The sequence below is a fragment of the Dama dama genome, chromosome 23, assembly GCF_033118175.1.
Source record: "Dama dama isolate Ldn47 chromosome 23, ASM3311817v1, whole genome shotgun sequence".
Taxonomy (NCBI): domain Eukaryota; kingdom Metazoa; phylum Chordata; class Mammalia; order Artiodactyla; family Cervidae; genus Dama; species Dama dama.
In genome coordinates, this window is record NC_083703.1 from 47,394,027 (window position 1) to 47,418,100 (window position 24,074).

Genomic DNA, 24,074 nt, shown 5'->3' on the forward strand with positions numbered 1-24,074 from the left:
CTATCACATTTAATTAAAATCTAAAGACCTGGTCATTGGCTGTTAGGCCCTGCATGTCCTGGTCACTTTCTATGTGGCTTCCTGTATTCCCTTTACTGTCTAAGGTCAGAAATTATAACTATCTAATTCACAGTAGGTTATAATTCTTCTTTTGAAAATAAGATAAACATAGAGTTTGACTTCTTTAGCTTCTCTATGTTTGCTGAGGGGGATCTATGTGATGTTGACAGGTAACTTTGAGCCAGGACACGGGAGATGCGAAGGGAGACTTTCAAAGAATGTCTTCATGGTGCCATAACCTCAGCACAGCGAGGCCCCAGAGGACAAACCCTCAAACATGCTTGTCATTCAGTTCAGAAAGTGGCCTTCCTTATATATAATGGGATATAGTAGTTGTGGTGATGGTAGAGACTGAGATGAGGAATGATGCAGGGCCATTTGCAAAAGCTTTCTCCTGTGGGCTGACCAACGTGATGCTGTTCACGAGGCCAATGAAAGCCCCTAAGAAACTACAACCCCATAATTGCAGTTGTCAAAAATGGCCACAAATTCTTTGATACTCTTCCCATTGAGAGATGGGGTCCATGATCCCTGCCCTTGAATCTGGATGGGCATATGACTACTTTGGTCAATAGCATATAGTGAAAGTGATGTTATGTGACTTTTGAGACTATGTGAGAAGTGGCAATGCAGCTTCCATGTTGAAAGTCTCACACTTGGGTCCTCTTGGGACTTCTTAAGCCAGGTAAGAAGCTCATCAAACTTGAGACTACTATGCTGGGAGGAAGCCAGGCCACATGGGGAAGTCATGTGAAGGCACTTCAATCAGTACACCTGATTTTCAAGTCCTCCCAGCCCAGGTGCCAGCCATGCAAGTGACTGAACTGATTCCAACTCCTAGCTATCAAGTCAACCTCAGACACTGAGTCTTCCGAATAGCAGCCTCAGACGTCATGGGGCAGAGTCATGTCCTCATTGTGCCTGTCCAACTCTTTGGCCTACACAATTCATGGGCATAATAAAATAGTGGTTTCTTTAATCCATTAAGTTTTGGAGTAGTTGCTACATGGCAACAATAGCTAGAATAGGACAAAAGGCAATGTCATTTGGTTCCCTCAAACCCTCACGAACTATATTGCCTTTTGAGCATTTTCTGGGTTGGGGGAGGAAAGGAAAGCATTCAAGCCAGTTGACATCAGATTCTTTTGAGGAAAAAGGCTGAGTTTTGGCATCTTCTAAACAAGCTTTACATTGCCCCTCCTGGCAGGGGAAAGTCAGTCCCTTGCCCAGCCTGATCTGGTCACTCACTCCACCAGCTCAAGACTCAAAGAGATGCTTCACTGCCCCCAATGTATCTCACAATAAACAATCTCTGAGGAAAGAAGGTAAGGCTGTAAAAGTAGTGTCAACTTAATCATTATGTAAGACTTGAAGAAAGAATTCATAGGGCCTGGACTCCACCTTAGGCCTGTTCATGCTGATCATGCTCGGCCACCTCTCCAACGGACTCTGAACTCTGTGTTTAGTGCCTAAGGAAACAACAACAGACAGGGGAAACTTGATCCTATCCAGGTTACTCATCGCCTAAAAGAACACATATACTAATCACCCCTTCCTCCAAACAGGCCATAAATTTTCTGTACCTGTCGGAGTGTAACCTTGGGCTTATTGATTATTGGCTAATTGTTTAACTGTCTGAGCACATGGCACATGAATGACGGGGTTATTGGGATTGTATTTACCCTTCCTTTGTTTATGTAAGTCTCAAGGAATTTGGGGTGGTGGGTTCGGACACGTACACATGGGGTATAAAAGATTTTCACAAATGCTGGTCGGGGTCCTTGGCTAAGAGGAGACTCTGCCTTGGGCCCGTTGGTATAATAAACTGCACTCCACTATCTGCATTGTCCTTCTGAATGAGTTTGTTTCCCGGAATGCGTGGCTACAACAGACTGACTGGATAGAAAACAGCCCTGGCATTGCTGCCTAATACTCATTTCTAACTGGCCACAATCCATTTCCATTACTGAATCATCTTCATTCCATTGTTATGTTTTATAGACCTCTCATTTCTCCTTCCCAGCAGAACTTTCAGGCCCCCATACACATTCATATATACATCACCTCATTCTACACAGTTCTCCTGGCCTCTCGCCTCCCTCACTTGTCCCCGTCCTATTTGAGAGATCCACCCTGAGATATTTAACCTAATGGGTGTCTCAATATTTTTAAACCTCTTTCCTTGCAAGCTTAGTGGAGCCTCTTGCCCATAACAAGGGGACTAGATATCTCATTTTTCCCAGGTTTATACCCATTGACCCAGCATAAATAATATTGGTACTCTCAAAAGTGCCCAAATTTGGGTAATGATGTATATGATCCCTCTAACACCTGTTTTCTATCATTTGCCATCCTTCACATGAGACAAACCCCTACATAAAATTTTGGCAGTAACAATGATCAAGAACACACCATGTTTTATACAAGAAACCTCAGGTAATGTGCAGAATGGACTTGTTAAGTGGAGTGCATTTCCCTCACTTATGAATATCATAATCTAATCATTTATTTTGTAGACAATGAGCAGGAACTGAGTAAATGACGGCAGGTGATGGCTAATATCCTTTCTAGGCCTCAAATTTTAATCTGAAAATTCACAAACATTGGGCTCAATCCAGGGTAGTAGAATTTTTGTCCTTTTTAGAAATTTCTGGTTACCAAAGTTCCAGAAATTGCTTTCTCATTTCCTGATCTTTTATTTTCTCTATTACGTAACGAGAAGCTGGGGCTTTGGCCGATTTTTCCTTTAAAGATGATTTTTATCGTCAACAAGCGATTTCAGGGAGTGATGAGCCGGGGAGGCGATATTAGTTGATGCTAGCGTTTAAGCTAGTCTCGACTCGTTTTGCCCAGGGACTTAGATTCCTGGGTCTGCCGGTACACCCCGGGCGTCGGCAGCGGGTGCGCCTGAGCGTGCGCGCGCCGTCGCCTCCCCGCCCCTGCACCTCCTCCTCCACCCGGCGACTCACCCGCCCTAGTTGCCAGTCGCTGACAGCCGCAGAGCAGAGAGCGTCTTCTTTTCCGCAGAGGCAGGTAAACAACCACGTAGTCCTTTAAATTCCCAGCGGAGGCCGCCCAACCCCGAGGCTGGCGGCCGAGGCCCCCGGGCACCCAGCCGGATCGGACTGGGTGGGAGGCAGACCTTGACCGTGAGGCGGACTGGGGACGTTCCGGCGGGCGCGGGGAACGTCGGGCCTGTTTAGCGTGCTCGTTGGATTTTGACAGCCGCCGCTCGGTTTTGCCCTCCTGGTTAGGAGAGCTCCATTTACTCGGAATGTGGACGGGGGCCGCGGCTGGCTGGTCCCCCTCCTGGGGTATGTGGGCGGTGTGTAGGAATCTAGCCCCCTCCCACGCTCGTCCACTGCGGGAGTGGGATGGGCGAATCGCACCGGTAGAGGGGCCGCAGGTCCGAGGAACCGCTGGGGAGCTCAGAAGAACAAGGGAGAGGCCCCGGGATCTGGGCCCTCCCGATGCCTAGAGGAGACGCGTTATTGGGGGTGGGGGAAGCTGGCGCCCCACGGGGCCCGACCTCGGCGGTGAGGAGTGCGGGAGCGTCCGTGGGCCCCCAGCCGCTGCTGCCGAACTCCTCCCGAGGGGCGGCCCTGCCTGCCATCACGCGGCTGGGAGGTACCTGGGTAGCCGCTGCGGGTGAGTCTCTGGCAACCGCGTGGGGATCGGCTCGGGCGGGCGTGGCCTGGGCTTCGGCCTCGGCGAGGGGAGTCATGGGCGACCCGGCCTAAACTCCAGGCCAGAGAAATCCAGGTACCGGGAGCAGTGTTTCCTGGGAGCTCAGATGTGGTAAAGCCAAAAGCAAAGCGAAAAGCTTTGCTTTTCGCTGTCTCCACTGACCCTCCGGAAGGAGGGATCTCGGCCTTAAGGAGACTGAGGGGAGGGGATCAGGCGCCTCTCGGAGAACCACCCTCATCTGCCAATAGGGGTGGCACCTTCACGTTTGATTACTAAACAACGAGGAGAAGTCCGTTTTTTGCTGTCCTTTTTCGTCCCCCCCCCCCCCTTTTCTTTTGGTACCATCTGTAGCAAATAGATTTTTTAAAATCATAAGCCCACCACCCCTCACCATCTTGTTTTTCAGTTTCCTCGTCTCCAGATTCTTAACAACAAAGCAGTTTCACCTCCCTGATCATGGTTATCCTCATCTCATGGCCGAGTTATTTGCTTGTACTTAAGAGCAAGCAGGGTTTATTAAGCAGTTTCCCGAATGCTGAACATTTGAAGTGTTACTTTTCCTTGCAAAAGATTCCACATAGAATAGGATTAAAAATTTTCACAAGTTGTCAGAGAAAAATAGGAACAGAAAATTGAATAAAAATGTCAGACCTCTGGATAATGAACAACTCTCTCAGATTTTAAAATTAACCTATGAAAAGGAACAGTTTTCCTATGGAAACACTGAGGGGCTCTAACAATGAAAAAGAACCAGAAAAGGAAAGAAAACAGAGTTAGGATGTGATTTGTATATGATTTGTATCTGATGCAAATTTTTCATACTTGTGAAAGAAAAATATCAAGATTATAAAAAGATAAATGGTGAAATGAAGAATCATTTATGGGATAAAATACAAATTAAAGCAAGTCTGGATTATCATTTTACAACTACTAGTAAAAACAACAGTAACAGCAACCACTCCTGGAAGGTTACCTAGAAATTTGCATATTCAGTTATCATGGGAGGTGGCAAGGCTTTGGAGTTTAAAATATGGCTCTGCAACTAATTTTACAATTCGGGACCTAATCTCCTCCTCCTCCTCTTGTCCATTCATAAAATAGAGGAAATTATACCTACTTCAGGAGTTTGCCAAGATTAACTGTAAAACTGACCTTTAGTATGTATACTTTTATTCTTTGCCTAGTCACACTGCACTGGGGGACATTGTGAATCTGTATGAAATTTGTGAAAAACAGTCTGGTGATCCTTTAAGCCATGACCCAGAAACCCCACTCCTGGGAACTTACCTGCAATGGAAGAAACAAGGAAAGAAGAAGAAAAGCTGCATGCACCCACAGAACTCAGAATGATCTAAAATTAGATGCAGTCCAGAGGCAACCTAAATGTATTAATAAAATAGCAGAGCAGCAGCTAAGAAAATCATAGCACGTTACTGAAAGAAACGTGTAACCATCACAAGTCATAATTTTAGAGCCTCTCTGTGATATATAGGAAAAAACTGACAGGTCAAAGTAAGATTACTCAGACATGGATGCATATGTGGAAAATCTGAGTAAAAAATGGACCCACAGTTTTCTGTGTATGGGAGAAGGAGAGTTCAGTGTCATGTTTGCTTTTTTTTAGTCAGCGTTATCTCTTTTTTAAAAATACTATCGTATTTTTTCCTTGAGTAGATTCATTAGTGGTTTAATGATTTATATACTGAGTTATTCTGTTAAAGAATCAGTTCTTTATATTTATTTATCAATTATAGTTTTTTCTTTTTTTTTTAAGGACTTCTGAATATATTTGAAAACTGAACAGTTTCAACCAAGTCGAAGCATCTGTCTTCCCAGAGACACAAATCCGACTTAAGCTGAATCACAGCAGATGTAGGTACCCTGCGGAATCTCATTGGTCTTGTGATGGTTGAAAGTGCGCAACTGTTGCACAGAAGATAAGGGACTGAAAAAGCTGGGATCACAAATCCTTGCTCTGGAGGCCACTGGGATCTATATATGTAACCCTCACCTATTATATCACTCTTTCTTGTAAAATCATCTTGATTTTGCAGGGAAAGGGACAGAGTTTTCTCTAGAATCATTCTGAGTTATGTAAGAAGCAGCCATTTAAAAAATAGTATAATAAAAGCCATAACCTAACATTTCTGCACCAAATCAACACTGAAGGTGACTATCAACAGACAAAGGTTTTATGAGGTAACAGTTTTTCTAAGCTGTAGTTTTAACTTACCTATTCCATTCTCCCTTTTTAGATCTTATTTCCTTTTCCAAGGCAACCAGTTTATCAACTGAACTGTTGCATATGAAACATTCAAAACCTGACTGTGTCTAGAGCTGTGGTGGCTACAGCAAAATAATCTTTGAGTGAATAGCATGTTTAACAGTTCTTACAGTTGGGAGAATTTTTTCTCAGTTTATTCATCCTTTTTCTCCTAACCATGTTCTGCTTATTGCTGTTCTAATATTGTGTGATCACATCAAGGGAGGTGTTCCCTTTTATGCAAAACATTATAAATGTTAAATGTTTTCTTCCCGAGACCAAGCTTGGAAGATTGGCTAGGAGTGCAGCTCCCTGGGAAGCCTTATTATAGATTCCTACTAGATACTCCCAGGCTGTTGGCCTGGTGTAGACTTTAGCAATGTTGCTTTTCTTTCTTTTTTTTTTTTTTTGTTGTTGTTGCTTTTCTTAAAGCTCTTCACATCACTCTGAGGATGGACCAGACTGGAGACCGTTTGCCCTATTCAGTCCAGGGCTAGGCCTCAGTGTCAGTGGAAAAACCTCCACCTCAAAATGGTTTGTAAATTTTTGTACAGCTTGCATTAGACTCTTTTTAAGGAGCAGTGACCTCAAAAGATGAAAATATGACAAATGAGTTCCACTTAGCTTATGAAAAATTGGAAATTTCCCCAGGGCAAGGATGGATAGAGGGACTGTTTGGTGCCAGTTTCCAATTTAACTAAATAAGTCTCAAGGGTATAACATATTTTGAGTATCAAAAGTTTGGCCCCTGGCACACAACCACTGGACATAAGTTCCTACCAGCTCTGATTCTCAATCCCCATGTATAAAAGTGAATAAGATGAATGGGACAATATATGGATAGTTTTGTTGTTGTTCCTTCTCTCTCATTCCATTGCTCTGCCATTGTGCTCATGCACTAATGCCACATGATCGTATTTATTATAGTTTTCCAATCCATCTGATACCTGGCAGGCCAAGTGTACCCTAGATTTTCTTCCTGTTCAGTAATTTCTTCAGTCTTCTTAATTTTGCTGCTGCTGCTGCTGCTGCTAAGTCGCTTTAGTCGTGCCCGACTCTTAGCGACCCCATGGATTGCAGCCTACCAGGCTCCTCCATCCATGGGATTTTCTAGGCAAGAGTACTAGAGTGGGTTGCCATTGCCTTCTCCATCTTAATTTTGAGTATCATTATATTCTTTAAAATCCTCTTTGAATTAGGACTGAAATTGTATTGACGTAATGATTAATTGGAGTTGAATTGGTATCTTTCAAAATCTTCAATCTTGATTTTCCCAGTCATAAACCTTGCCTATCTTTCTTTTTTTTTTTTCAGTCTTCCAGCTTTTTTCGTCTAAGTTCTACTATTTATTATTAGGTTAAATCTTAGTTTGCATTTTTTGTTGCCATAATGGGTGGAATTTTTTTTTTCACACTAAATCTTCTAAGTAATTACAACTAATTTGAGTATTCACTCTTTTCTATATGTTGAGTTTAAAAACTGCCACCCTAATAAATAAGCTCATTTATTTATTCAAGGGCATTTTTGGATGACTGTCCTGAATTTTCCAGATAGAAAATCATACCTGGCTTTCTCCATAGCAGTCCAAAATAGCAGCAATCACTTACATTCTTGTCTTGTTAATCTCATTCAAGAGAATGCTTTTCCTCTGTTAAGATAGGGTGTGGGCTGTGTATTACTTCTAGTTCTATAGAAATTTTTTCAACATCTTAAACTTAAAAAGTTAGGAAAGCACTGATTCCTGAATTTAAGTGAGAGCTTTAATTTTAATTGAAAACTTTGCAACGTCAGAGAATCATTTTTTTCTCCTTAACCTACTAATAGGTTAATTGATTTCATGACTTTGAGCCATTCTTGTATTCCTAAAATAATCCGTATTGGTCACAGTGTATTCTTTTACTAAAATATCAAAATCAATTTGGTGGTAATTTCTTTTGGATTTTGGCATCCATATTGCTGCAGGTTGGGTAGCTAAGGAGTGTGAGCCCTTCACTCCTTGTGGCTCTTACTGCTACATCTCAGGTGAACTGCCCAAATGTTTATATCTCTACTGAGTAAGAATTCCAGATTCTTATAACAATTGCCTAAACTGATACTCTCACTTGAATGGCTCATAGATGTAGCAAAGTTAATATATCCAAACTATAACTTTATTTTTCTCACAAGCCTGGCCCTCCATCAGTTTTCTTGTTTTCATTAGGTGGCATCACCACCATCTACCTAGTTCCAAAAGCCACAAACCTGGTCAACTCTCACATCCACTCTATCAGCTTAATTGTTTTTTTCTGCAAAATACATCCCATTTTTCATAGCTCCTTGCTGCTTTGTCACAGTCCCAGATTCCACCACCTTCTTCCTTTAATCATTTTCTAAATGGTCTCACCATTTCCTTTCTTATCCCTCAAAATTTTCTCTTTACACAACAGTAAGGGTGAACTTTAAAAAAAAAAGAAAAAAAAAAATCTGTGATGTGATTCTCCTAAGCCACTTGATGGCTTCGCACTGTTTCAGGCTCCAGATACTTATCTCCCTGTAGTCCCCAAACCCACAAACTACCACTGTGTTCTCAGCCACAGAACAGTAATATTAGAAGACATGTAATAAATATTTGTTCAAGTAATCAATAGTTATTGTACAGTAACTTTTTTCTCCATTTCTTTTATGATAAATGGTCGAGTTTTCTATTTAAAAACTGGTACATACTAGCTGTTCCATAAATATTTATTTAATGATTGATTCAATGTCAGTTTTTATAGTTGAACGGAAAGGTAATCCCTCCCACACAGATTTTTTTTTTTTAATTTTTTATGAGGCAAGGAATATGACTACTTGGAAAACTGGCTGCCTGAGAAAATGGCAGACTAATGTCTCAAAACAAGTATATAGTGTCTAGATGCCAGGTTCTTTTACAGAACAGAGATGTCAGGAAGATGAGGAAATAAAGGCGGAATAGAGAGGGAGAGGCAGTGTGGAAGTAAAGTAAAAAAGACCCATGTCTTGCAAGACATCTCCAGAAATGGGCAGCCTGTGGAAGGGATGTGTTAATCTCTTCTTTCCTGCAACCATTCACAGGTGGGAAGTGTCAGATTATCTCCCTGTGAGCTAAACAAAGGCACTTCAGTCCAACAGTTAGGCAGAGGGACTGGGTTTTCTGAGGCAGGCCATTATGTATGATTATAATAACAACAGCAACAAAAAGCAAGTCAAAGAAACAGTTCCAACATGGAGTCAGAATTGGTTCTTGTCTGCAACAGTTCCCCACTGTGAAGGTCCATTTGACAATCTTGTAGGAAAAGGGGACAGTGATCTTTCTGTTTGTCAGATGAATCTTTCTGGGAGTGTCTGCCTTTGATGCCAGTGTTCCAAATATTGACATTTGTTTTCTTTTTGTTCCTCCTTGGAAAGTGCCTACTTTATACCTGTCAACTTAGAAATATTGGACTTCAAACCCAGGAGGCAGTATCTCAAGTTAAGAAATTTTGCACTTTTCTGTGTATGGGAAGATGCATGAGTCAGGGCTCATTAAAATTATTTCCTTGATATGTAATTCAGCTGTCTGGGGCCTGTGATCCTGTGTTCTCAAGAGTTTCCTCAAGGTTCACCACAGGGAATGGGTGCAATCTGATGACTGCTAGACGGCAGGTATTTTCCCTCCTGAGTTTTCTTTCCTGAGTTTTTTCTCCTTCTTGAGTTGACTTGGGGTTCACCAGCTCACATTGGAGGGCTTCAATTGTTGATTCCATTTCTCAGGTCTTCCCTTCTTGGTCAGGAATTGGACCAATATTTGGGAGACATTTCATGATCAAACTTTGTTTCATGGTGCTGTGAGGTTCATCCCAGATTAGGCAAAACTTCTTGATGCACCACTCCAGGTGCTAAATTTTGGATTAGACCCCCATGAATAATTAAAGATTTTCTGGATTCTGTCCAATTATCATCCAGGAGACATTTTCCATTGTTGCTTCTTCCCATACCTAGAATCACACTATTATAATTATTTTATGTTGTAAATGTGATCTATTTTCTCAAGATGTTCAGCCATAGTTTTGTTGGAGGCCTGATTACATATTAGTTACTGCAAGAGACAACCATATTATAAATTAGTCAGGATATAAGTAATGCAGCTAGTAACACTGATAATGACATAGTGCAACAGGGAGACACAAAACACAATTTAAAAATAAAGAATAAAGTAAAGCAATGATTAGTATAACTAGTTGTAGTCCAGTTGCAATAATCTAGTGACCAAAGGAGCCATAACTGATTAAACGAGCTATCTTCAGTTTCATTGTACTGGCCATTGCCATAGCTTAATCTTTGAGACAATCATATGCTACTGGCAGGATCAACCAGATAGAGAGAGAAAGATTTAAGTTTTACTTTTGCTTACAAAAGATATAATTTACCAAGTTACTCTTAAGTCAGAGGTTAAGGAAGTTTTCCTTACACCTGGAAAACACAGATTTAAACCAGTTATTTTTAGATAGAAACCATAAAAATTATAGCAATTTATCAGTTCACTCAGTCCTATGTAACTAATCCTTTTTGTTAACAGCTTTATGAAGCCATCAGATTTCCCATTAGAATTCTTCAATGTGTTACTAGTTCAGCATTATGATCTAAAAGTCAGAAACTTGGATTTATCTGAAAGTCCTTTTTATAAATCTTCTTGAAGAGGAGGCGTTTTTACAGAGGCAAGAGTGAAACCATAACTGTCCATAATGACAAGACTTAAGAAGGCACTTTAAATCTGATTAGGATGCAATTGACAAAGTAACCTGGTTACTGCTGTGACATACAATGCTTTCAGGTAATAGAACTAGAGTTATGACTGATAATATTCTACCAGGACATATCACATTTCTAAGAACTCATATAATCTCTAGAATATTGATATCATTTATCATATAATAAATTTTAAGATTTATTATTCATTGGACAACACTTGCCATGTAGTTTAACATACCAAGTAAATCTAATTAGTTTAATATCTCCCTTTGGTGTGTCTCAGGGGCCCTTTGAAGCACCCCAAAGTTAGCTAAAGATCAAAGGAACTTTATTATAATTTGATTTGGGAAGTCTTGTCAAAAGAGCATTAAGAAAAAATATTTTAAAACACAACAGGATCATAGGTCACTGTGAAACAATAGTTACTTACTTAACCAAAATGACAATAAAAGATTTCAAAGGCAAATATAGAACAGATTATTTAAAAGGTAGAAATACTTATTATCTATTATCAAAGGAGAGAAAAGCCAAATTTGCTTTGTACTAGGTTACTTTCAAGACTCATTTATTCAGTTAAATTTGTTTTAAACTTAGTCCTGATCATATACAAAACTACTTTTTCAGGGTCCATGTTTAACGAACTTTCCATCACTTAATTTATTTTAGCACAATTTTAACTTTCAAGTTGTTGAATATCTGGAGATATCCTAAAATAAAATTATTTCTTAAAGTTCACTCAAAGCTCTTATCTTCATTTGCATTTTCTTTCCTTAAAAGTTTCTTCACATCAAGTCCCTTTCCTTGCTGACAAATTGTATCAGCAAACAACCATTAATACCAAATATAATTTAATACTAAATATTTCCCAGCTCACGTGAACCTGGAGCTCATTTAGCTTAATTGTATTTAGAATTGTTTGGTTTGTAAGCACTTACTTTTATTTAAACCAATTAAATAGAGCTCTTTTACAAATCAACTGCAGCAATGTTATCCAAAGACAAAGATACATACAAACACACAAACAGAGAGGCCTCAGTTCTTATTTCAAGATTGCAGTACTGAGTCAGGCAATGTAAAACCCATCAGTTTACATACGAGGTTGAATTAAAATTGGGTTTCTCATAGATGGAATAAGTCAAACTCACTTGGCTAGATAGCTAAATATTCGCAGAAAAAGCACTTAGGAATTCTAATTATCTTGGCCAAGCCAACTTCTAAATTACTTTACCTACTCTAAAATTTGCATTTTAAAAAGACAGCGTAATGAGGGTTCCTGAGAAGACATTTGTGTCTCAAAGACATTTGCATCTCAGAGATACAGCCAAGTTTTTCCTAAAATACTTTGTTTCCTCTGTTAAATACTTACAGGCCTCTTAAGATAACCAGGGAAGGTCTGGGGAGTAGTAAAATGATTGATGGGATTTGGATTATTTTTGGAACCACACTTCCGGTGCTGTAAAGACTACATTTGTAAAACACAGACAGTTTTGTTTTTCTTTTTTGAATGATACTGAAGGATTGACATACCCATTTACCTATGTTGGAAAGTTATACCTTTCCTCATTTATCTTAGCTCTTGGGAAGACACAGAGGCAACAATTTAGGCTCCTGTAAATCAGTCTGGACTGAGGAATCTGCCTCATAGTCCTACCAGGAAGGTCGTAGCCAGGGGGAATGGGTCAGTGTTTTGCTTGAACCAATGTGTGCTTCACAGTGCATAGAAGTTGTCTTGCTGGAGTTGTCGTAGCCACACGTTCCGGGAAACAAACTCACTCAGAAGGACAATGCAGATAGTGCAGTGCAGTTTATTACACCGGCGGACCCAAAGCAGAGTGTCCTCTTAGCCAAGGACCCTGACCAGTTTTTGTGAAAACCTTATATATCCTAAATGTACGTGCCCAAACCCACCTCCCCAAATTCCCTGAAACTAGTCTGAACAAAGGAAAGATACAAAGTTAACCCATGATTCATATTCCTTAAGCCGAGGTAGTTAACAGTGGACAATTATTAATAGGCCTGTGGTCATATCCCAATAAACACAATAGAATTTATGATTCTATTCAGTTACACAGATAATTACGGTATTCTTTTAGGCTACTGAGAGTCTAGGTATGAGCCCTGGGGCTCTTCCATCTGGGGGGTCTGGTTTTCCAGTTGGTATGTCATTTCCATAGATCCTGGGCATATAAGCTCAAAGTCCACAGTCTGGCCCAACATGGAGTCCTGCTTTCAAGATGGAGCCTGTTCTGTCTGTTTCCTCCTTCAGAGTCAGATGCTCTTAATAGTCTGGTCCATTCTGTTACCCACTTATCCTGTCACAAGAGACTTCAAGCAATAGGCGCCTTAATGGCTTTTAAGTGCCTGACCCATGCCCTCACAATATTAATTGGCCTGCTACTCAGCCTAAGGGAGAAGGAGGAAAGGAGAGCCTTGACCTGCTTGGGTGGCAGCTGCTGGGGCACAGTGGGCTATGAGGCCTTCAGAACACCCCAGAGAATAACCCTAGCTAGAGTTCCATAGCTATTAGTCTGTTTGCAGAGGGTTTGAGGGGAAAGGAATGAGGGAGTGTGAGAAGTTTGGAGACCTTAAAGGAAGTACTTCTCCTTTTAGCTCAAGCAATTAGTATCAGATGCCTGTATGTTACCAAAGTAACCGGAATAAACCAAAGTCTAGCCAGCTAGAGAGTCACATTAACATAACATTCCCAGTTTCATTAGACCTGTGACCTTTGTCCAAAATGCTTTATAAATGGAGTTTTCCTTCACGGGTGGTGCTCCCCAAGCTGAAGCTGAAGCTCTCCATTGTCAAAGTTACCCAGGGCTCCTGTAGGAAAACTAGAATCAAATGCCTCAAGTCCAAGGGAGTCCCCAAGCCTCTTCATTTATTATCAGAGTGTTCCTCTCCTTTGCAAAACACTTCTAATTGCAAGAGTGTGTAATTGTGAGCCATTCAGGGCCCATTGCTCTTCTGGTCTTAACATATCTAATATATGTCCCCAAAACTTTTCTTCAGGATAGATGAAATATTTTCCATTTTTATAGGTTTGATAGCACCAAAACACAAAAAAATAGGCAAATTCCAACATAAATGACACAAATTCCAGCACTAATACATAGATGAACCAGTTCCCAGCTCAGGTAAATAAATTTACCCTACAAAACAAATGAACTAATTCCAACTGTGTGCTTGTTTTGTGCCCTTCCCCTGGAGGCATGCATGCTAAGCCACTTCAGTTGTGTCTGACTCTTTACAACTCTTTGGACTGTGTCCCACCAGGCTCCTCTGTCAATGGGATTCTCCAGGCAAGAATACTGCTATGCCCTTGGATATACTCCAGTATTCTTATACTCCAGTATACTCTATTATTCTTTCCCGGAGAATCCCATGGTCAGAGGAGACTGACAGGCTACAGTTCATAAGGTCACAAAGAGTAGGACACGACTGAAATGACATAGCACAAAACAATCACACAACTAGGGTAGGCTTACCCCCACAAGAACTAGTTCCCCAATAAACTGGTTCCAACTCAGGTAGAGTCCAACAACAATTCCCATCTCCAACAGGGTAGCCCAACCAAATTGGCTTGTCCTATAAAGGAAAAGCCCAAATTTAGAGGGGAATATGCTCCCAGTGTGCACACCAGAGCAGCTTACCTACAAAATCAAGTTTGTCAACTTGTAATAGAGAAGGGCAAACAAAACCACAAACAAATGAGCCAGCTATCAAATGAAGAAAACTAATGCTATGAAATTGAGTCTGTTGACTTTTAAAAGTTTGTTGATTCTTTTCTTCAACTGGCAGGCCCTGGGGCCACTGATGCCACTTCAGGGAATCTTGAAGGAGAGATCATCAGCACAAATGGTCCCAGCAGCTGCTAGAGCCTTGCCCTAATATTCCCTAATGGAGCTGGCTAAACACAAGCAGCAACTCAAATTTGTTACCGAATCCAGGCTTGCTCCACCCAGTGAACAACAGGCCAATGAATCAGAGATGAGATGTTGAGGGAAAGAATGTGACTTTATTCGGTAAGCTAGCTGACTGAGAAGATGGCAGACTAACGTCTCAAAATAACCTTCTTGGGTTCTGGATGCCAGGTTCTCTATAGAACAGAAGTGAGGGGAAGTGAGGAAATAAAGTAAAAAGGCAGAATAGAGAGGGAGAGGCAATGAGTCTTGGGACATCAGTCTTGCAAAACATCTCTGGGAATCCCCATACAGTTTTTTAATTCATAAATTTTACCTTTTACAGTTAGGTCTCGTATCCATTTAGAGCCTGCTTTTGCATGTGGCATTAAGGTCCTAGTTTTATTTTCCTTCAGTTTCCCAGAAGTCTTTGCTAAATAAACCTTCCTTTCTCATTGATTTGTTTTGTCAATTTATCATTTATCCAGTTTGTACTAAAGTCAATGTATCTGGGTTTATCTCTGAACTTGTTATTCTGCTTCCTTTGATCTGTATGTTCATTTCTAGATTGGTACCATATTTATTACTATGACTTTATACTAGGATTTAATGTTTGATAACAGTAGGTTCTCACCTCTTTTCCTTTTTAAGGTTGAGTTTTATTTGTGGACATTTCTTCATCCTTTATTGAATTCCTCAAAAAAAATCCAGCTAGAATTTTGATTGTCATTATTATTCATATTATAAGTTCATTTATAGGAAATTGACATCTTTATAATACTAAGTGGGTTCCAACCGAGACCTTTCCATTTTTACAGATCATCTTCTTGTTCTTTAGTAGTGTTCAATTTCTTTTCCCCCTAGTCTTACTTTCTCTTGAGTTAAGTCAATCCTAGATACTTTACAGTATGAAAGTGAAAGTGAAAGTTGTATCTGACTCTTTGTGCCCCCATGGACTATACAGCCCATGGAATTCTCTAGGCCAGAATACTGGAGTGGGTAGCCTTTCCTTCCTCCAAGGGATCTTCCCAACCCAGGGATCAAACCCAGGTCTCCCACATTGCAGGCAGACTCTTTACCAGGTGAGCCCAAGAATACTGGAGTGGGTAGCCTATCCCTTCTCTGGTGGATCTTCCCAACCCAGGAATCAAACTGGGGTCTCCTGCATTGCAGGTGGTTTCTTTACCAACTGAGCTATCAGGAAAGCCCACTTTACAGTATGGGTCAAAATTATTACTATCTTATTTATTAATTTTTTTCTAGACAATTATTGCTGGTGTAGAGAAATGCTGTTGATTTTTATAAGCCAATCCATAGCCTTGCTGAACTCTAGTTGAGTCTCCTGTTACCTCTGCCAAGTGTGCTGAATTTTCTATGTATATAATCACATTAATTCCAAATAATGACAGGTGGAGCTCTTTTCTTACAGTTATTGCACCAGTCTTTGTCCTTGCATATGGCATTGGAAGGATTCCCAAGTGGCTCAGTGTTAAAGAATCCACCTATCAATGAGGAGATGCAGATTTGATTCCTGGGTCAGGAAGATCCCTTGGAGAAGAAAATGGCCACCCACTCCAGTGTTCTTGCCTAGGAAATCTCATGGACAGAGGAGCCTGGAGAGCTACAGTCCATGGGATCGCAAAAGAGTTGGACACAACTTAGTGACTAAAATAACAGTAATGGCACTGGAAGGATCTCCAGTCCTGTGACAGGGGACATCCTTATTTTGTTTCTGATCATAAAGGGATTGCATTCAAAAATTATCTATTAATTATGTTTACCATTTCTGTTATATAGTCTTTATTAAGTTAAGCAGGTTTCCTCCTATTCCTAGACTGCTAAGAGTAGTTTTCTAGGTGATAGGTATTCAGTTCAGTTCAGTCGCTCTGTTGTGTCCAACTCTTTGCAACCCCATGGACTGCAGCACGCCAGGCTTTCCTGTCCATCAACAACTCCCAGAGCTTACTCAAACTCATGTCCATTGAGTCAGTGATGCCATCCAGCCATCTCATCCTCTGTCATCCCCTTCTCCTCCTGCCCTCAGTCTTTCCCAGCATCAGGGTCTTTTCCAGTGAGTCAGCTCTTTGCATCAGGTGGCCAAAATATTGGAGTTTCAGCTTCAGCATCAGTCCTTCCAATGAACACCCAGGACTGATCTCCTTTAAGATGGACTGGTTGGATGTCCTTGCAGTCCAAGGGACTCTCAAGAGTCTTCTCCAACACCACAGTTCAAAAGCATCAATTTTTAGGCACTCAGCTTTCTTCACAGTCCAACTCTCACATCCATACATGACCACTGGAAAAACCATAGCCTTGACTAGATGGACCTTTGTTGGCAAAGTAATGTCTCTGCTTTTTAATATGCTGTCTAGGTTGGTTATAACTTTCCTTCCAAGGAGTAAGTGTCTTTTAATTTCATGGCTGCAATCACCATCTGCAGTGATTTTGGAGCCCCAAAAATAAAGATAGGTATTGACTGTTATCAAATACTTAATATCTAGATGTGTTAGAGGATTAGGCTGCAACCTCACTATTCTCTGAGAACATCTTATATGAAGTGTCATAACACAGCCAGGCATTCAGAAACCTAGTATGCATTCCTAGCAATTTTACTGTAATCACAGATATGTTTCTGGAATTTGCTAATCTTTGTAGCATAATTTGTACAGTGAGAGATTTTGGATTAAATAATACAAGATCTTCCTTATTTTATCACAAACAGAAAGAAAATTCTCCAAGGTCTCATTAAGTTTTGAGTTCTTCTTATTCTTAGAAATGATTCTCTACTTCAAAATTGTTTTTTATGATTTTCATAATTAAATGTTGCTTATGTGATCTCAACTGATTTTAAAATGGTTTCATCTTAATATAGTTTATGATTATCCAACTTTATTCTGATATTCAATTTTAAAGTAGTGATCAGCAACATATGCCCATGACCTTATGTCCTATTGCCTGTATCTCCAGTCCGTGGTCATTCCTCAGCTCCAGGCTCACCAAGCTTACCAGACTCACTGCTATCTCTTGTCCCACGTGTAGCTTGATGATGGCATTTTCAAAGCGACATCCTCATTTGTCTTCCTATGGTCTTGCTCCACCTTCCGTCTTCTGTCCACAGAATTGTACAATCCAGAAATCTGGGTTCCACCTCAATTCTTCTAGTCTTTCATCTTCCATGTCAAACACCAAGCCTTCCAGAAAGTTCTCATGTTCAATTCCCTGAGGTGTTTGGGCAGAACTGTGAGCAGCATGGAAGCCAAGAGCTGAGCCCCATGAGCAAATGGAGAGTAGATCAGGGAAGAGGGCCTGCAAAAAACCAGGTGCAAGAATGAGGCCATTTGGCATATCCCAGGACCCTGTCCCTCTGGCCCTTACCAAAAACAGGCTCCAAAAGTCCTAGTAGACATATTCTGAGCAGTTTAACCGGCCTTTTAACTTTCAAATGGATTTTTATTTATACCCAGGCATTTCAATAATGATAGTAGAAACATAAATGGGATGTTAGTTCATTTGTTTAGTCATTCTTCCTCTGAATATTATGCAAGTTAGCCTTTAGTTCTGAAGGTCATGAAAAATAATTTTATAATATTTGGTGCCACTTTTATTTGTAGATGTCCTAGTGCTGGGGATGACTAATATCAGCATTACAGCATATGCCATTTTTGGTTTTATGGCACATGGTATTTTGGAACACGTGGTTTGATGTGGGGTACTGTAGAAAGTGTTTAATGATCATTTTACTGTGCATCTTTAATCTCTGCCCTTGGAACCACCCATGGTAAGTGAGATCTTCATTCTGAAAGATCTGAATCTTTGATTCATTCATCTGTAATTCGATGAATGTACATTCACAAATGTTCATAGGTTATCATGCAGAATACTTTGTTCCCAAACTGTGCTTGCCCTTATGTGTAAGATATGTGTCTTTTGTACCAAAAATAAAGAGAAAATAAATCACTCATGAATCATTAAATGCTGAACTAAGACTCATTCAGTGAGTGAGTGACTGCAAATATTATGAACACAGCCTTTCTTACCCCATTTTGAATAGCCCCATTTGTCTGTCTATAGAAAGAAAAATTACTTTATAGATGCGTTTGCAAAATCTTGCCTGTTTCCTGTTTCCAAAAATTATTGTATTGAGAATTCCTTTGAGAAAATTCTTGTTGGCATTTACATGTCAGAAGATGTTAATTCCTTCATTTAACAGATATCTATTGTGTACCTTCTCTGTGCCAGGCTCTGCCCTGGCCCGCTAAGAAGATAGCAGCAAACAAAAGAGACTCATTCCCTGCTTACATTCCCGCATGAGGAAAGAGGATGTGAGCCAACTATTCAGAAAATTATTTAATGACCTCAGCACCTACCTTGGGGTCTACCCAACTGGACATTAGAATCAATTCCGTAGGGTCCATGCCAGGGTTCAGAAGGTTCCAGGAACTAATATCCCTTATAACAACCCAATAGGCAGAGCTTCCAGTGTCCGCACAAGAATAAGTCCAGTTGCAAGAATCACTATTTTAAAGAAGTTCAAAGCTATGGTAAACCTACCAGATATTTATAGTTTCTTCCAGTTTATGATATAGTGTACCAATCAGAGGTTATTTTTATCATAAGCAATGTTGCTGGCATTCTACATTTATCAAGTTACTAGGAAACAGATCCAGGAATTATTTTAAGGTCAACTTTGTCTTTGGAGGAGAAAGAGTTGTATTAACACTTTACCTACAATTACTTTCGTGAGATGTATGGAATGTGAAGAACAGTTATGACCTAGAATGTTTATAGCTGATGCCACTGCTATGCAGTCATTCATTATGCTGCAGACTTTAAGTGATTTTTACATGGGCATATGATGCTGACACCCTCTTTATTTTGCAGATAAGTCATCATGGTGAAAAGCCACATAGGCAGCTGGATCCTAGTTCTCTTTGTGGCCATGTGGAGTGACGTGGGCCTCTGCAAGAAGCGACCAAAACCTGGAGGAGGATGGAACACTGGGGGGAGCCGATACCCGGGACAGGGAAGTCCTGGAGGCAACCGCTATCCACCTCAGGGAGGGGGTGGCTGGGGCCAGCCCCATGGAGGTGGCTGGGGCCAACCTCATGGAGGTGGCTGGGGTCAGCCCCATGGTGGTGGCTGGGGACAGCCACATGGTGGTGGAGGCTGGGGTCAAGGTGGTACCCACAGTCAGTGGAACAAGCCCAGTAAACCAAAAACCAACATGAAGCATGTGGCAGGAGCTGCTGCAGCTGGAGCAGTGGTAGGGGGCCTCGGTGGCTACATGCTGGGAAGTGCCATGAATAGGCCTCTTATACATTTTGGCAATGACTATGAGGACCGTTACTATCGTGAAAACATGTACCGTTACCCCAACCAAGTGTACTACAGGCCAGTGGATCAGTATAATAACCAGAACACCTTTGTGCATGACTGTGTCAACATCACAGTCAAGCAACACACAGTCACCACCACCACCAAGGGGGAGAACTTCACCGAAACTGACATCAAGATGATGGAGCGAGTTGTGGAGCAAATGTGCATCACCCAGTACCAGAGAGAATCCGAGGCTTATTACCAAAGAGGGGCAAGTGTGATCCTCTTCTCCTCCCCTCCTGTGATCCTCCTCATCTCTTTCCTCATTTTTCTCATAGTAGGATAGGGGCAACCTTCCTGTTTTCATTATCTTCTTAATCTTTACCAGGTTGGGGGAGGGAGTATCTACCTGCAGCCCTGTAGTGGTGGTGTCTCATTTCTTGCTTCTCTCTTTATTACCTGTATGCTAATACCCTTGGCGCTTACAGCACTGGGAAATGAAGAGCAGACATGAGATGCTGTTTATTCAAGTCCCATTAGTTCAGTACGCTAATGCCCCATCTTAGCAGTGATTTTGTAGCAATTTTCTCATCTGTTTCAAGAACACCTGACTATATTTCCCTTTTGGAATGGCGTTTCTGCCAAGTCTGGAAGGAGGCCACATAATATTCATTCAAAAAAACAAAACTGGAAATCCTTAGTTCGTAGACCCAGACTCCACCTGGTTGAGAGCATGTGTCCTGTGTCTGCAGAGAACTGTAAAGGATATTCTGCATTTTGCAGGTTACATTTGCAGGTGACACAGTCAGCTATTGCATCAAGAATGGATATTCATGCAACCTTTGACTTATGTGCAGAGGACATTTTCACAAGGAATGAACATAACAAAATACAAAAGGCTTCTGAGACTAGAAAATTCCAACATATGGGAGAGGTGCCCTTGGTGGCAGCCTTCTATTTTGTATGTTTAAAGCACCTTCAAGTGGTATTCCTTTCTTTAGTAACATAAAGTATAGATAATTAAGGTACCTTATTAAACTACCTTCTAGACACTGAGAGCAAATCTGTTGTTTATCTGGAACTCAGGATGATTTTGACATTGCTTAGGGATGTGAGAGTTGAACCGTAAAGAAAGCTGAGTGCTGAAGAATTGATGCTTTTGAACTGTAGTGTTGGAGAAAACTTGAGAGTCCCTTGGACTGCAAGGAGATCATATTAGTCCATCCTAAAGGAGATCAGTCCTGAATATTCATCGGAAGTACTGATGCTGAAGCTGAAACTTTGGCCACCTGATGGGAAGAACTGAAGGCAGGAAGGATGCTGGGAAAGACTGAAGGCAGGAGGACAAGAGGATGACAGAGGATGGATGACATCACTGACTCAATGGACATGAGCTTAAGTAAACTCCAGGAGTTGGCCATGGACAGGGAGACCTGGGATGCTGCAGTCCATGGGGTCGCAAAGAGTCGGACACGACTGAGTGACTGAATTGAGGTGAACCCAGATTTTAACATAGAGAATGCAGATATAAAAACTCCATGTTCATTTGATCAAATCTTTCCTGAACCAGTGCTAGTGTTGGATGGTAAGAGTATAACAGCAAATACAGGTTATGTGATGAAGAGAATAGTGTACAAAGAAAAGAAATATGTGCATTTCTTTATTGCTGTCTCACAATTGTCAAAAAACAAAATTAGGTCCTTAGTTTCTGTAATTGACTTTTGAATCAAAGAACAGGGAGGCATTTAAAGAAATATCTTAAATTAGAGATCTGATCCATTCAGAGTGGAAAAAAATTCTATTACCATTATTTAAGAAGGTAAAATTATTCCCTGGATTGTTCAATATTGTCACCTAGCAGATAGACATTATTATTCTGCACTGTTATTACTGGCTTGCACTTTGTGGTATCCTATGTAAAAATATGTATATTGCATATGACAAACTTAAGAATTTCTGTTAGAGCAATTAACATCTGAACTATCTAATGCATTACCTGTTTTTATAAGGTACTTTTTGTAAGGTACTAAGGAGACGTGGGTTTAATCCCTAGGTCAGATAAATCCCCTGGAGGAGGAAATGGCAACCCATTCCAGTATTCTTGCCAGGAAAATCCCATGGACAGAGGAGCCTGGCAGGGTGCAGTCCATGCATAGCGTTGCAAAGAGTCAGACAAGACTTGAGCTACTAAACAATAACAACAATAAGTGCTGGGTTGGCTAAAAGGTTCATTAGTTTTTTTTTTCTGAGTAAGATGCCATCAGAGTAAGATGGCTGTGGTAGTACTTGTCTTTAACTTCATTTGAAACAATTTTGTTAGATTGTATGTGACAGCTGTTGTATCAGCATGCATTTGGAAAAAAAACTTACCAAAATTGGTGAATTTTTGTATAGTCATTTTACTATTGAAGATGGAAGAAAAGAAGCAAAATTTTCAGCGTATCATGCTGTATCATTTCAAGAAAGGTAACACAACCAAAATGCAAAAATATATTTGTGCAGTGTATGGAGAAGATGCTACAACTGATCGAGCATGTCAAAGTAGCTTGTGAAGTTTTGTGCTGGAGATTTCTTACTGGACGATGCTCCACAGTTGGGTATACCAGTTGAAGTTGATAGTGATCAAATCGAGATATCGAGAACAATCAATGTTATACCACGCGGGAGATAGCTGACATACTCAAAATATCCGAATAGAACCTAGAAAACCATTTGCACCATCTCAGTTATGTTAATCACTTTGATGTTTGAGTTCCACATAAGTTAAGCAAAAAAAAAAAAACAACTTTACCATATTTGCGCATGCAGTTCTCTACTGAAATGTAATGAAAATACTGTTTTTAAAAACAGATTTTGATGAACTGTGGATGCTATGCAATAACGTAGAATGGAAGAGATAGTGGGGTGAGCAAAATGGACCACCACCACCAAAGGCCAGTCTTCATCCAAAGAAGATGTGTGTATGGTGGGATTGGAAAGTAATCCTCTATTATGAGATTCTTCTGGAAAACCAAAAAATCAATTCCAAAAAGTACTGCTCCTAATTAGACCAACTGAAAGCAGCACTCAATGAAAAGCATCCAGAATTAGTCGATAGAAAACATATAATCTTCCATCAGGATAATGCAAAACTACATATTTCTTTGGTGACCCAGCGTGGCTGGGAGGTTCTGATTCATATGTTGTATTCAGATATCACATCTTTGGATTTCCATTTATTTCAGTCTACAAAGTTATCAGAATAGAAAAAATTTCCATTCCCTGGAAGATTGTAAAGTGCATCTGGAAAAGTTCTTTGCTCAAAAAGATAAAAAGTTTTGTGAACATGGAATTATGAAATTGCCTGAAAAATGGCAGAAGGTAGTGGAACAAAAGAGTGAATATGTTGTTCGGTAAAGTTCTTGGTGAAAATGAAAAATGTGTCTTTTATTTTTATTTAAACACAAAAGGCACGCTTTGGCCAACCCAATACTGCATACTTAAAGGAAACTCTTCTGTGTTGTCCTTAGCCTTACAGTGTGCACTGAATAGTTTTGTATAAGAATCCAGAGTGATATTTGAAATACGCATGTGCTTATATTTTCTATATTTGTAACTTTGCATGTACTGGTTTTGTGTTAAAAGTTTATAAATATTTAATATCTGACTAAAATTAAACAAGAGCTAAAAGGAGTACCTTCCACGGAGTGTCTGGTTATGTTCACCAGTGTGCAAACCATGTTGGCAGCTTCATTTTGGGGGTTAATATGAGAAAAGTGGCACATTTAGTCCTTACACTGCCAGTTGAGGCAGGAGGGCTACTCCTGATCCTGCCTCAGCCTTACTCCCAGTCACATGCCAGCTGTTCTCTGCTGTCTTTTCATATTTTTCCATGAATACCTGTCAAAGTCACTACTAAAGCAGAGGAAAACAGTCCTTGCATTCTGGAAGACTTTTTCTGTCCAGGATTTTGAAATAGAGGATTTTCTTGAGTAGGATGAGACTTAAAGTATCTACCTTATGCCTGTACCCACCCTTGACACTATTTCAGGTTACAAACTGTGAGGCCTGGTGACAATCACCCATTGGATTGAAATTCAACACTGTACAGTCAATATGGCTACTTTCCTTTGTTATAG

The 24,074-nt window shown here is 40.5% G+C and overlaps 1 protein-coding gene across 1 annotated transcript; it reads left to right on the forward strand.

Moving 5' to 3' along the window:
• The first annotated feature begins 2,866 nt into the window (after nucleotides 1-2,866).
• PRNP (prion protein (Kanno blood group)) lies at nucleotides 2,867-23,636 on the forward strand. Its single transcript, XM_061126622.1, has 3 exons — nucleotides 2,867-3,093; nucleotides 5,522-5,619; nucleotides 19,522-23,636. Exon 3 carries the CDS (start codon nucleotides 19,532-19,534, stop codon nucleotides 20,300-20,302), a length of 771 nt encoding a protein of 256 aa, XP_060982605.1. The 5' UTR covers nucleotides 2,867-3,093; nucleotides 5,522-5,619; nucleotides 19,522-19,531; the 3' UTR covers nucleotides 20,303-23,636.
• Nucleotides 23,637-24,074: the final 438 nt, after the last annotated feature.